A 14,226-nucleotide genomic window follows, 5' to 3' on the forward strand; every position below is an offset into this window, starting at 1 on the left:
CGTTTGGTTTGTGTGGCATTTCCACAACCATATTTTCACTTCCCCTTCCTTCAAACAGGTTTATACTCATACAACCTGCGGGGGCACAACCTTGCTTCTCAGTGAAATGGCAGAACTAGTTTTTGTTTCGGTGTTTAAAATTCAAAACATGTACCCATATGTGAGTCATAATCTGCATGCACCGCATGCACGGTACATTTTCTTTGTCATGAGGTGTGATCTTTATGCAAATAAGTATAGGCAGAAGACAAAATGGCACCCACTTTTGATGTTATCTGTTGTTATTGGGACCATAGATGTGGGTTAGAAGTAGTTCACCTTTTGTTCTTGGTTATGTTTAATTAAAGATCATGGTTTGGTTTAAAATACTAAAGTTACCAACCACCAGTTTCAAATGGGAAACAAACAGCTGTGTCCTGTTTCAAAGTCCTGGGTTTTGTCACCAATCCATCCGACCTGACCTCCTACCTATGGACGTTCATTATACATTAGTTCCAACAGTCAGTGTTCTTCCTGTCATAATTATTGTGGCTGCCTAGGGGTTGCCTAACACACATCAATGACTTACATTTTCTGGCATGTTGGTAGCTACAGGTTGCCCCTACTGAACCCAGATATTGTTACGATTACTGGCTAGGTAGGAGCCAATGTGCAGACACACGAGACAAGGGAAGGTTCAAGTAGGACATTTAATAAATAATATATACGTGCAATAAGAGCAGATAACAGCAGTGGAATGTGAGATAACACTTTATTTGCCAAAGTATTGAGTATTGTCTGTTTTATCAGCAGGATTTGCACCATGAAGACCAGACTAGGCTGCCTGTCCAAAAAATCCGACTCCTACAGTGATTTTTCTGAGTTCCTTCCTCCTGCCCACGAAACCACAGCCAGGTGTCTGAAGTGAGTCTGCTTTTAACACATTACAACTCAAGCTTCTGTTGTGTGAACTAGCCCTGTAAATGTAACACCTATCTTTCAAATTTAGAACATGTTATGAAATTAATTTCAAAATGTTCTTTCTAAAATCTGTTTTCTTTAAGATATTTTTAGTATCTTAGCAGTATTTGAACATAATTTATTGCACTCCTGTCGGTCAGCGGCATAGATTAGCAGGAACCCAAACATTTGCATGAAACAGTTTCACTCTGATTTTGCTTTCTTAAACAAATCAAGAGTTGTTTTTAATTCTAGCTGGAAACAACCTTGACTGTTAACATGTTACTGCAATGTATGCCAGCGGAGGTGCCCAATGTCATAACCAATATCATCTTTTAAACACAACCATTTGTGCAATGGAAATTTGCAGATCCAAGTCAAGCAATATACAATATATTGATGGCAAATTAAAGTGTTATGTTTAAAATTGTTTAAAAAAAATGTGTTTCCACTTTACTTCTACATGTATTAAATTCAGCAGCTCTTCAGTAAAACACAGTCCCATCTTACAGAGTCTCATGCAGCTTCCTTTGGCTTTCTCTCCATCAGACTGTCGACAGATGAAGTCGTTCGATGGTCTGAATCGTTTGATCGCCTTCTGTCTCACAAATGTAAGTGAACATTTTCTATTATTCAGGGCGAACAGTGCTGCTGAGGAACAGTACAGCCAGCATCAAGAAAATAAAGCTAACATAAAACACCACTATAATAGCCCCTTCATGTTTCTTGAATAGCTTCTATTTTTCTCTCAGCACAAGCAAAGTCTGTTTTCTCTCTTTAAGCCCATCTTATGTAAGGGGTTCATTTCTACATTGTGAGGACTCCTTACAGCATAATGAGTCACATACTTGTCTGTAACCTTCCCAGCAGACCAAACACACAGGCACAGACTCACTCATGCACATTGATATGCACAAATAGGTCACTTTCTAACTGCTAACGAGACGTGACGTAGCAGCTGTGGCATAAAACACACTGGAGGAAGGATAGTCAAAGTAAACAAGTAAATATTTTTTTAAGGAAACATGTTCTGCTAGGACTGTACATATGATTTACATTATCAGTTACTCTGACAGTTATTTTGTCAGTAAGTTGCCATAAATATTTTGCCTATAAAAGATCAGAAACAGGTGAAGTGCAGAGTAAAACTGGAGTCCAGTTTGTTGCTTTGTCTGATGAAATGGAGAGAAGACACAAATGTTAACACTAAATGTTTGTTTTTGTTTGACAAATGCCATAAATGATAAACTGATTATCATAAATAATAGTCAACAAGAAAATTAAGTTAATAATCCACTTCATCCAAGGACTGAGGTTCACTGTGCGGACTACACAGGCCCTGTCGCTCAAATGACTCTCCACAAACATTGGTGCAGTACAGGGACACAACTCACAGTCTCTTTTGTTCTGTCAAGACAGAAAAGAACTGGTATTATGCTATTTTAAAGAATTTGAAGGTTTTAATAATCTTCTGGTCTTTTCCAGCTTAAGCTGACAAGACCAAAAAACTGCCAGTATCTTATGTCATGAATGGTGTGTCCTAGTTCAGCTAGACTACTACTACACATACACACATAATACACGACTGAATGTTCCCTTGATAGGATGCTGTATTCACACTGATTTTACTTTGATTGAAAGGAGGGATGAGATTGACAAGCAGCAGTGCTGTGCTTTTCAGGCACATTATACCAGAGTAACATTTTGTATTTTAGTGACATGTAAACAAAATGTCAGTGTTTTTGGTTTAATCTTAATGATAAAATGATATTAAGGCTGGTTGCACTGACTCTCTTGAGTCTCCAGTAATTGGCTCGGCCCCAGCTGCCCTGCATTGTCCTTATTACTCCCAGCTGCTCCTAATTGCTCTGATGTATTTAAGATCAGGTCTCTGGACAGTCTCTGTTTGCGTCTCAGTTCAGTGAGTTCCCTTGCTGCGCTGGCTTTCCATTTCTCAGCTAGTTTTCTTGTAAGTTCTTGTTAACCTTGCCACAAATCAGTGTTTTCCCTCAATTCACATCCCCTTCAGCCTGCCTGTCTTATTTATGTGCTCCTCAGCCTCCTTCATTTATCCTTCCAAGCTGCCTCAGTGAAATATCCTCAGCCATCTACCAAGCGGGAGACTTTTAGCCTCCTCTCCTGAACTGTAATTAAAACTGTCTTAGCACTACTCCTGCTCTGATAAAGCCAATAATCTCGCTGGTTTTAACAGCACCTTATAAACCCAACAGAACACCCCATGGAGATATTGACCACTAGCTTAGCTTACAGTTTTTATGACTCGGTCTCTGTTAGGTTTGTAGTTTGTGGTACCAAGCACTGACACCAGAAACTGGGATTCGCACCCAGACTCCAGTGTGTGGTTAGATTTAGGCAGCAACAGCATGTTGGTTAGATGTTCTCGGTTAAGTGTAACTGAACGTGACTTGACAAAAATGTAGATTAATGTTAACTCCATTATGTTTTGTTGTGTTTCCTTCAAAATGCATTTGCTGTTGGGCTTGAGCAATAGTGCTGATCTTTACTGTGATTGATCTAGATGCATTAATTGTTATTTTAGAAAGTACTGGAATTTTCTGTTAGCCATGGAGGTAGATGAGCTCTGCTGAGTCTGCGAGCTTTTCACAAATGTTCTCACTAGGTAGAAAATCCTATCATACATTTTCACAAAGTTTTCAGGAAGGGGCACTGTGAAAGCCTGAGCTCCCCTGTTGGGTTCTGCTTTCCACTTGTGTTTATTAGGGATTCTTCTTCAAAAAGCAGCCCAGTGTGTTTGTTAATATGGCCTTGTGCCCACTCAAACCTGCATGTTGTTTTGCGTACACTCGTGTGTTTCTGTGTGAGTAATGTTGTTGCATATTCACAGGCAGAGCGTCCCCTCTGTGCTGTCCGGCTTTATTAGGTAAACATAAAAAATGAGAAGGGTAGAAATAATGTCAACATGACATGGGCCGACAGAAAAACATGCCCTTCCTGTGTTATCATCCATGGGGAGTACATTAATTGATCACTTATCGTGACTGCTGAAGATGGAGAAAAATCCCTTTTGTGGGAGGATTTTGTTCTGATTTGTTTGTGTTCTAATCATGAGAGTCATTTCCCACTTCTGGGAACAAGAGTGTGTATGTACTGAAAAAATATCAGCACAGGATGAAGGACATTATCACATATACACGATCAAGGTACTCTGAAAACATAACATATCCATAAAAGAATTCTCAGCTGCTGTCCAGAAATAGGTTCTGTTCTGCCATGTCAGTCATGTTTATTGAATGTTTTTGTAGGTTTATTTTTACCTCCTCCCTTACTGTGTGATAAATTTGTTCTTTTCAGATGGCCTGGCTGCTTTTAGGACATTTCTCAAGACGGAGTTCAGTGACGAGAATATCGAATTTTGGATGGCCTGTGAGGAGTACAAAAAAGTCAAGAGCTCTACCAAACTTGTGTCAAAAGCAAACAAAATCTTTAAGGAGTTCATTGATGTTCAGGCACCAAGAGAGGTGCGTGGGTGTGGCATGCTGTTACTCATGTTGTGAAAATGTACGGTATGTCTGTTTGCACACACACATTGTGTGGACTTGACTTCCATTTGGGGAAGTCCGCAGACTGAATTTCAGAGTGACAACTTGGTAGGAGGTTAAGGTTAGGCAGGTAGTGGTTGCCATTGAAGTTAGGGTAAGTCAATATATTTCACTTTAAGTGATGGAAACATGACTCTGTGTGTGTGTGTGTTTCCCTTTACATAATGATTCTAGGGAGAAGCCATTTTTAACATGAAAATATAAAGTAACTGTGATATTTTAGTGTATATATTTTTGACCATGCTGGAGATCAAGGTCAGACCACTATTTAAGAGTGTTTGCCATAAATCTTGCCATTTCTTTTTCACAAAGATAAAGTTGATCTTTGTTACCATGCGTTCTTTTCCTTGAGCATTTGCCTTTACTGTATAAGATGCATGTGAATTCCCTTCTTACTTGATGGCCCTGCCTCCTCCAGCTTGTTTTTTAGCCTCATTTTCTGTTCTAGTTCTCTGCATTAAACCACAAAATTGTCATTGTCTTCACAAATGAAGCACATTCATTTTTTAATCAATAAATATGCTGCTTTTTTGTGTGTATAATATAAGCTTCAAGTACGCAGTCAGCGGCCTGAACTAGGGCAGCATGCACCACCTCGCATTAAGGGTCATTGTTGGCTACTGTACGTTTATAAAGAGACCACATTAGTGTAGAGCAAATAGAACATATCCCACAGTGTTTGGAATTTTTCATTTATGCTTGCAGAACCTATAGAGCTGGTTCTGCAGTGGTTGTTAGTTACACTCACACACACTGTTGCTATGTGTGATGATCAAGATAAAACCCAATGTGAGTGGCTCTTGTTGTTTGCTCTTCTTATCCTGATAGGTAAACATTGACTGCCGCACCAGGGAAAAGACAAAGCAGAATCTGGAGGATCCATCCCCAACCAGCCTTAATGATATCCAGGCTAAAGTTTACAGTCTCATGGAGAAAGACTCCTACCCACGATTCCTCAGGTCCAAGATGTACCAGGACATAGTCAAAAGGGCACATGCACAAAGCCAACGGAGGTCTGTTTGACTGAATCTGGTGGTGATCACAGTGGACACAAAACTAGACCTACGTGTATACTGTAAATCAGTCATTAACGCTGAATACTGTGAAATTGCAAAGATGGGGCGACAAGCTTGACTGTTTCCTTTTGTCTACACCAGCTCCATGCATGCAATCCTTCTAGATAAGACGCGTCTCAGTGGGCAGCACTGTAAACAAGAAAAGGGGGAGACTGAATGAGAATAAGCTAGTTTTAATTCTTTATAGGTATGAAAATACATATACAAAAGACCATAATATGAGGTATGCTTTCACTGTTTAACACTAATTATGTATAAAACAATGCAAGAGTTTTTGATTATAAAGCAATAACAGCAACTTCTGTACCATAGAAATGAGTAATTTTTAAAGTTTTGTCTACAGTATTTGATGGGTCCTTTGGTTGTAGTTTATTTAGGTTATAGCAAAATAACTGACAAGACAAGTACTGACCTGATTATGCTTACTCATCAAGAAGAAAATACACTGAGGAAATCACAGTGGTTTTATCACCTAGCGCTACCTCCACTTATCATAAGTTGTATGTGAGATAGACACGGTCATATGAAGGTGACTCGAGTCTGTGTTTATGAACAATGGAGTGGGTGAACACTTGACATTTAAATTGTGCCAAACTAGATTGCACATAGATATGTTGCTGCAAACTCTTGCAGGTATTCTGTGTCATTAACTGTGGAGTATAAGGGAGGGTTGGGTTAAATCTTGCTTTCAATTCACTCAGGAAGTGAAATAATGTTCAGCAAGTTATATATGTGTATATATATATAGTGTAGGGCATGGAGCAGCCATTCTAGAGCAGGGTTCTGTGGAAGTTATCAATTGTATTTCTTTTGTTTTAAGCCATGCCACTGAACTTTTTTAATTGCTGATCAACATTAACTTTATAACGTTTTGACAAAAGTGATGACTAAACGGTTGAATGACCTTACTAAAATGCAAGTTGCAGCAGAAGTATTTAGTATTATATATTGGTCTCCCAGTCGTACTTGTAGTGAATTGAAAATGAGAGCCAACCCCCCACAGAATTTGTGCAAATTTCTTTTTTCAGCATGATGCAATTCTCAGAATAACTATTTAGATATTCCTTAACTTGCGCAGTATGTTATAAAAATGACTGCAACTTGGTGAAATGTAGAATATGTTGCTCACATGACAAATGTGTTTGAACTGTGTGCCCTTGGCATTTGCACTTCTTTTAACTAAGTCATATATTTTCTTTTAGTGCATGTGTACTCTATAAGGCAAACTGTTGGAAATGCAGCAAAACTGGCTGCTAAACATTTCACCCTATATGATATCCTACCTTGTTCCATGTGAATGTTGTGCTCCCCCATATTTTGTGATTAAAGTGAACCTACATTTATGTTTTGTGCACTGTGTGACTTCATTCTCATAATACCACAAGGCTATTAGAGCTATGCAGTCATCCACAGCTCAGACGGATGGATTAACCTCGATTCCATGGCCATTTTATAACAGTGATGAGACCGGACAGAAAAATCTTTAATAAATGAAAACTCAGTCTTGAACCTGTAGTGATTCATTACTCCATTTTAAAAAGCAATTCTGGAGAACAGCTTAATAAATTTGTAGTGTCTGTAGCAAGTAATGAAACAAAATGATGACTGTGGCTGATGAACAACAAAGAAAGCTCATTTCTTTGCAAATGCCAGAAAACATCTAAAACATGCATCTTGTCACATCCTTGGTCAGATATTGCAGTGGGTCACACAATCGTTTTGACTGTAGTTGTGCAGAGAAGCCATTTTCTCGGCCTAAGCAGCATCTCGCGAAGAAACCAGGCCTTGTTTCCAGTATCTGGGGCACTGATGGGATGGAGTCTCTCTTCGTGACATCACATATCTATTAACTTTGCTGTAGTTGTTAAGTGTTAGTCACTCAGGGAATGAAGAGTAGGGTGAATGTGGGACAGCTTCCTGTTTGGTAGACACAACGCAAGGCTATCTGGGACAATACACAGCAGACAGAGTTGGTACACATCTTACTGTGGAAGCGATGACAAGCCAAACATGAAGTCAGCACATGATGATGAGACACATTATCTGTGGTTATGACAGTGTAAATTATAACAATATACCTGGACATCAGAGGGTGTGTAAATAGTGTGTAGGAGCCAGTGGTGAAATCAGTCATCAGTGCTCCTGCTCCTCTGCAGATGTAAAAACTCTAATTTATATAATCAAGGTTGCTGCATCTGAAAGGCAAAAGCATGAACTACTTTACAAACAGCAACAGGGCAGCCTACTCTATCTGCTTGCTGTTAAAACTCAGCCAACATTAAAAGAAAAAAACACTGAATTTGTCAGGTTTTAATTGCCATCAACTAATGGGAATGCTATGGTAATCATATCAGTATTGCTTAGTCTCTGTTGTTTCCCCCTTTGTTTGTCTCTTTCTGTTCTCCTGCTTTAGTCTCTGTCACTCTGCCTCCATCTCTGTGTATCTCTCTGGTCTCTTAATCAATAGTAAGCACAATACTCATGGTGCAGCACAGCCATGACTATGGATCATGGCGAGCACGAGAAGGACAGTTGATTGCTCCTCTTGTTTGTGCTGAGACAAACAACAGAGGCAGTGTAGGAAAAACAACAAAACAAATTCAATCGTCTATGTTACAGTGACCTGACTTTTCTTAATTAGATGCTGCACCAGTCTCACATGACGGTGACGATACAAGATCAATTTACTGGTATGTTTTCAACACTGAATCTAAATTAAAGACTTTATGTAACAGATCCCTCATAATGATAAACCAACACTATAGCTGTGGTGTAGGGAGCATGTTTGACTTGTTCACTGTTCTAGTTTTGCACCACATGGCTCAGGTCTCAAGCTGAGGTAGGAAGCTGCTTTCAGCCCACATGCTCAGATCAACCTATCTGCACAGCAAGGAACAGGAAAAAATAGCAAATAGCTAATAATCACTACCTATCAACAGCCCAGATATCTTTCTTAGAAGTTGGTAAAGACCTAACATGTGAGTAATGAATGTTGATGGTTCTCCAAGTCTGCCTAACATTTGCTATAACAGTAATTGAATATGCTTGTAAAATGTCAGAGCTGTGAGTCTGTTCACTTGTTGTGGAGTTCTTTAACATGGAGGTGACAAATGAAAAGAAAACCCTGAAACAATGAGGTGTCTTCCAGGATGACAGAGCCCCCATCCACAGAACATAAGGGGTCACTGAGTGGTTTGAGTATGGACATGAGGCGAATCACATGCTGTAGCCTTCACAGTGACCAGGTTTCAAATGTGAATACTTGATAGGTTCATTGTTTTTTATGGCAGTAAATCGAGTTTTTGATATATTAAAGTGGGCTTGAGGGAATATTGTCCTTTTCACTATTTTCTTAAATTGTTATTTTGCAATCAAGATATGATGCTATATAACAACACCAACAAAAAATAATAATGTTTCTGGCTGTAATACCTGGATTAAAAAAAACTTTATCATTTAATTAACAGTCATGAAACACTTATTGTACATATGACCTAACTATAATAATATGGGTTCACTATAATATACTAATCATGCTTTATTGATATTTCTAAAGTGTAAAAACACTTGAATCTAAGCATTATTTAACATAATCTATGTATATGTCTTTATACTGTACCCTCAGGTCCTTTAACCAGATGCCCATTGGACTTGACTGTTACAGCTTATTATTATAGCAAACATGTGCCTGCCGCTCCCTGATATTGACATTACCAAAGCAGGTACATTCGGACTGTACATGTGTGATGTTGACAAGAGTCAAATATCAGTCCTGTTGTTGTCTAGGCTTGGTGTCTCTCAACCCTGGGGTAAGGCAGAAAAAACAAAACTATTCAGCGTCAAGTTAATCATTACTAACGATTTCTGCAGGACATGCTCTGCTGGTAGAGGACCACCCACAAGTCACAGTCATTTAACTACTGGATGTGCTTTTGTTGGAGAGAGCATTGTGGTTCATTCATGGATGTGAAATCTGTTTCAGCTCAGCCAGATGACCCTGGTCTTCTCTCATTACAGGTCACATATCTGCAGCACACACCTCAAAGACCCACAACATGCACACTTTTAAAATGTTTATTATTACACTGAGTTTTACCAGAATTTGTCAAGGATGTCCGAGGATACACACATAGACCCAAAACAAATGATGTCAGAACACATGATTTCCATTGCAGAGTGACAGGTTTGCTCTTCTTTCCAGTAAAGCACTGGAAAAAAATACATGTTAAAGGCATTTGGTCCTTTTCTAACGACAAACAAAACACTGTGGCACGTATGCTGCCTGTGCAGCCACTGCAGTTATTAATCCTTAAGATCATCACATAAAAAGTACTACACCGGATGCTTTTGCCCAGCGGCATTAAAAAAAAAGTGTTGTTGGTGGTGGGCTCCACCAAATACTGCCTATGAATATGTACATGAATACCCAGGAAATGACTACACACACGCCATAATGTTAAAAACATGGAATATTTGTGCAATCAAATAGGAAAAAAGAGACTTTATAAAATTATGATGTGCAGTATGACATTAATTTTAGCATCTTACATAACCAAACATAGAATAATAATCTCTGTTATTAAGTAGTGCAACACTACCAGAGTAATGAACACCAGCAATGACATGCAGAGAGAAATAATTTCACAGATTATCACTCTGAGTCTCAGGACACTTTGCATATTGTAGTCTCAGCTGACCTCTGTCCAAACAGCCCCTCGGGAAGCGTTACAGATCATAGTGCTGTTCAAGGGTGAACACACTCCACTGGTTATTGTTTCAGAGCGACAATGAGCATCTGGCAGGGCCTGCGGCAGATTGTTCCTCTTGTCCCCAGAGGATGCTGAGACAGATGAACAACCTAAGGCTGCTACATGCGCACTCCCACAGAGACCAAACAACACCTTCGAAAATGTTGGGAAGAAATCAGTGTCTGCCAAACCTAAGTTAAGATTAAGTCAACTCCATCCATTATCTATACCGATTACCCTGAAGATGATCTGGGGGGAGCTGGAGCCAAGCCAGCTGACATTGGGAAAGTCTGTCACAGGGCTCACACATAGAGAAAGACAACCATACACGCTGCGCCACCATGCTGCCTAAAGTTAGTTCAATTTGGTCATTTTTTCATCCTAGTCCAGGTCATAATGTCTGTTTAAAAACACTGAACCCAGCAGTGAAAGAGATCAGGCACTAAGACGGCCAAACTAGTCCAGAGCCATGAACACACTGCATAATGAAGAAAACTGGGGGATGGTTTTGTAAGCCCTCAAGTTCCAAAGAACAAAGACTTTATCTCTAGTGTTAAATTACCATGCGACATTAACGAACTTACTGCATGTATACATGTCATTTTCCATAGGCTTGATACTGGGTATTAGTTTGCTTGCAATGGTTAATGTCATAAAAATCCAGTGAATTAAACTTTAGATATATTTTTAAAAGGGCATAACTCAAAGTGATGTGATTTTAAACACACATATACATCCAATACAATGGATCCATTGGTAGGAATGCCCCAGCAATTCATATTTCTCCTTCAATGCTTCTATTCACTTTTACAGGATTTCAGCTGTTTCCTACTGCTCTTCACTGAGTCACCACTCTGAAAAAACAAACAAGCAAGTCAGTGTAATACCGGAAAACATTACAGACACCTAGTGTGGCATTGACCTGAGACTAAGATGTTGAGGGGGTGTTCCCTCTCCAACACATACAGGCCATGACCACAAAAAAAACAGGTAGGAAAGAAACATGGGGCTGTTACGAGAAGATGATAGAGTTGCCTTCTGTATTCTCACTACCTCCTCCAATATAAAGTCACAGCAAGGCTGCAGAGAAGCTTGTCCACATTTGTCTCCCTTTCAATTTTTGTTGATCGCACAGTGATGTCATACACTACACTGGAAGTTCACTTATAGGACAAGGTGTGGTTAAGCTGGAGTGTGCCATCCGATCAGCTGCTCAGCATGTTTGTTCTGGAGCACAATGTGTGCCGTCTGCATTGTGGAGGTGATTTGTGATTGGCACCACAAAGCACAGCAAATTTAACAGCTGGTAAATCCTTCATGTAGAAACAAAGCAGTGCAGCCTCCATGTTGGAGCATGCAGAGAGCTTAATGGTTCTTCAGAGCACAATGGTCTTTTAGCTGTCTAGTCAGCTATAGAAATACAAGGCACATTCTGATTACAAGTATCAAGGGAAAACTACTGAGCATGTTTATTGCAAGTACTTCACACTTTTTGCTATTGTTACAGATTCATCCATTTTAATGCAGTGTAATGCAACAGCCCAGTGTCATTTTCTGGAAATGTTTTAGATAGGTGTTGCTAAAACCTTCTGGTCATTTTCGGACATATAGTTTTGAGTGTGACTTTTGGATCAGCTGGACCTTGCCGCTTCAAATTTCTGCCAAGGTCTGTGCTTCCTGGGCGCGAGGCTGACTCTGTAGGCATCACGTCTGTAGCTCCAAGAGGGGACAAATGGATAAATGGTACCGAGCTATTGTAGGTTCTCCTTTAGATTAGGTGATGTTGAACTAATTATTCACTTATGGCCAATTGTGGTTTAGCTCACTTTGAAAAACAATTTTGGTATTGGCTAACCAAACGAATCATTTTCTCCCTGAAAAAGTGGATTAGCCAGTTGTTTGACATTTTATCTGTTCCACTATACAACTTAACTTAGAAGCTTTTTTGTGTGTAGCGTGTGTATTGCAGGAAAGTCACTTCCAAAGGTTTCTTATAACAGATTTATCATTAGCTAACACAGTTATTGCTTGTTGCTGGTCTTGTTGTTCCAGGCTGCTCTGTTTGTGAGGTGGGGGTGAAAGCAAGGTATCAGCGAGCTCGTCTGATTAATTTGTCGTTTTTTCTTTGGCAGCAATAGTTAAATGAGGGTGGCATAATGGCATCACCTAAAGAGAAGATTGATCTGCCAGTGAACCCAGATGGAGGTGAACTATGAGGAGCATGTTGAGTTGAAGATTAGCTTTTTCTCCATCACAGCTGAGCCAGCGATGAGTAAATGAAAGTAAGTAGGCTTCATAAGGACGGCCTGAGATGAAAAAGGACTCCCCCACGTCAGGTAGCATGAGGCAACAGGGCTTATGCAAATTATATCAACAGACCTGTAGTTTGAAGTAAAATTTGGCCCTGAGAGCTAAGTGTCCTCAACTGGCCTTAGCCTCCATTCTGTCCCACAGGTGGTGGAGCAGGCTAGGTGTGAGATGTGAGCTTTCATTTGAAACTCACTCATACAGGTCAGTGCCACTCCTGGTTTATCAGGATTGCCAGTGATGCACTTCCTTGCAGCTTCTTGACACATCCAAGATCAGTTTTGTCAGTTCTTATATAAAAGCCTTTGTAATAAGTAGACCAAACACTAATTAAAATTGTTCATGCACTGCTTACTCAATATGCAATGCATAATTTAATTAATTCAGAATAAACCTCATTTAAAACCATAGCTGAACAAGAATACTTTTCATAGAAAGTCAGCTTCGATAATGCTGCAAATTTTCGGTTTTCTGTCTTTTCTGATTTTAATTTCCTGAATTGGCTTGATTCACTAATGGGTTATGATACATACCTACATAAAAGACAGCCTCTCTCACATCCTTATTTCTCTTGTAACAGTATTTGTAAATATTATTGTTACACAGGGTTAAATGCTAAATAGACAAGGATGACCAGTGATGCATCGAGGTGGTGTGTCTGTGTTATTGAGAACAAAAAAAGGCAAAAATAGTGCTGGAGGAACTACTGGTTTGATCAATTGATGCATTCAGCTTCCAGAAAAGTTGCTTTGCTCAACAATTTCTTTATACGCCTTTTGTTTCCGGTTGTCCTTGCTCCTTCAATTGGACTGATTGAAGAGCGGACGTGGGCTGACATCACAGTAGAAGTGGATGAGTAGGTGAGTGAAAGCGGGTTCCCCGAGGCTTTGCAGGCAACCCTTCATTTTTTCCTGGCAACAAAGGGCACAATTAAATCCTGCAGCACAATGAACGTGGAGAGGTTAGGTAATCCCTGTGCAGTTGTCTTTCTTCCCTGTCAGGGCCATACACTCTACATTAGCTGACTCAACCTAATCAGTGCTGCTTGGTCTGGGTACACTGTGAGCTCTCTGGCTAAATGCTTGTGTATCACAGGTAATGGCCTTTGCACCGCTGCCGTTGTAGCCTGAGGATATACTTGGTTCAGGTTAAAGTGTCTTAAAGCTTATTTCTAAATCCTTGTTTTTTTCAGTGCCTTCCCAAACGTCCTACGTGACTAGCTGTGACTCTCCTTCCACTTAACGTCTGGCACAACACAATCATCATTACAACATTATCACTGATTTGCAGTCATGTGTGCTGTAGCCGCTAAAAGCTCCACTATGTTCACCAGTTAACTTTGCCTGCTACTCAGTAGATAGTGCACACTATCTTTTTAAAGCCGTTTTCACCAAAAGCAAATGCCTGCTGTGGCTGAAAATGATGTGTAATGAGAGTGAAATACAACAGTAAAGATGTGGGCCGAACATTCAAAGAAGGAGCTGAAATTTGCTATCAAGTACCATTAACGATATATGCAATGTTTCTGATTTAGTGAAAGTGGTTTTATTTGCTGATGACACTACCATATGGGCA

The 14,226-nt window shown here is 39.7% G+C and overlaps 2 protein-coding genes across 4 annotated transcripts in view; both read left to right on the forward strand.

Annotated features, from left to right (window-relative positions):
• Positions 1-6,924, forward strand: part of rgs8 (regulator of G protein signaling 8) — a 17,374-nt gene extending 10,450 nt beyond the window's left edge. Inside the window, exons 2-5 of one of the 2 annotated variants that reach the window (XM_020601905.1) lie at positions 790-903; positions 1,489-1,550; positions 4,273-4,439; positions 5,349-6,924. In XM_020601905.1, the coding sequence (XP_020457561.1) occupies positions 803-903; positions 1,489-1,550; positions 4,273-4,439; positions 5,349-5,543 (525 nt within the window). In that variant the 5' untranslated portion in view covers positions 790-802 and the 3' untranslated portion in view covers positions 5,544-6,924. The remainder of the gene's footprint in view (positions 1-789; positions 904-1,488; positions 1,551-4,272; positions 4,440-5,348) is intronic. The other variant, XM_020601904.1, reaches the window with a different exon arrangement.
• Positions 6,925-13,493: 6,569 nt separating this feature from the next.
• Positions 13,494-14,226, forward strand: part of rgs16 (regulator of G protein signaling 16) — a 4,434-nt gene continuing 3,701 nt past the window's right edge. For both annotated transcript variants that reach the window (XM_020601941.1, XM_020601942.1), the window contains exon 1: positions 13,494-13,511. The gene's annotated coding sequence lies outside the window, so the exon portion shown is untranslated. The remainder of the gene's footprint in view (positions 13,512-14,226) is intronic.

The sequence above is a fragment of the Monopterus albus genome, unplaced genomic scaffold, assembly GCF_001952655.1.
Source record: "Monopterus albus unplaced genomic scaffold, M_albus_1.0 scaffold53.1, whole genome shotgun sequence".
In the NCBI taxonomy this organism is placed as follows: domain Eukaryota; kingdom Metazoa; phylum Chordata; class Actinopteri; order Synbranchiformes; family Synbranchidae; genus Monopterus; species Monopterus albus.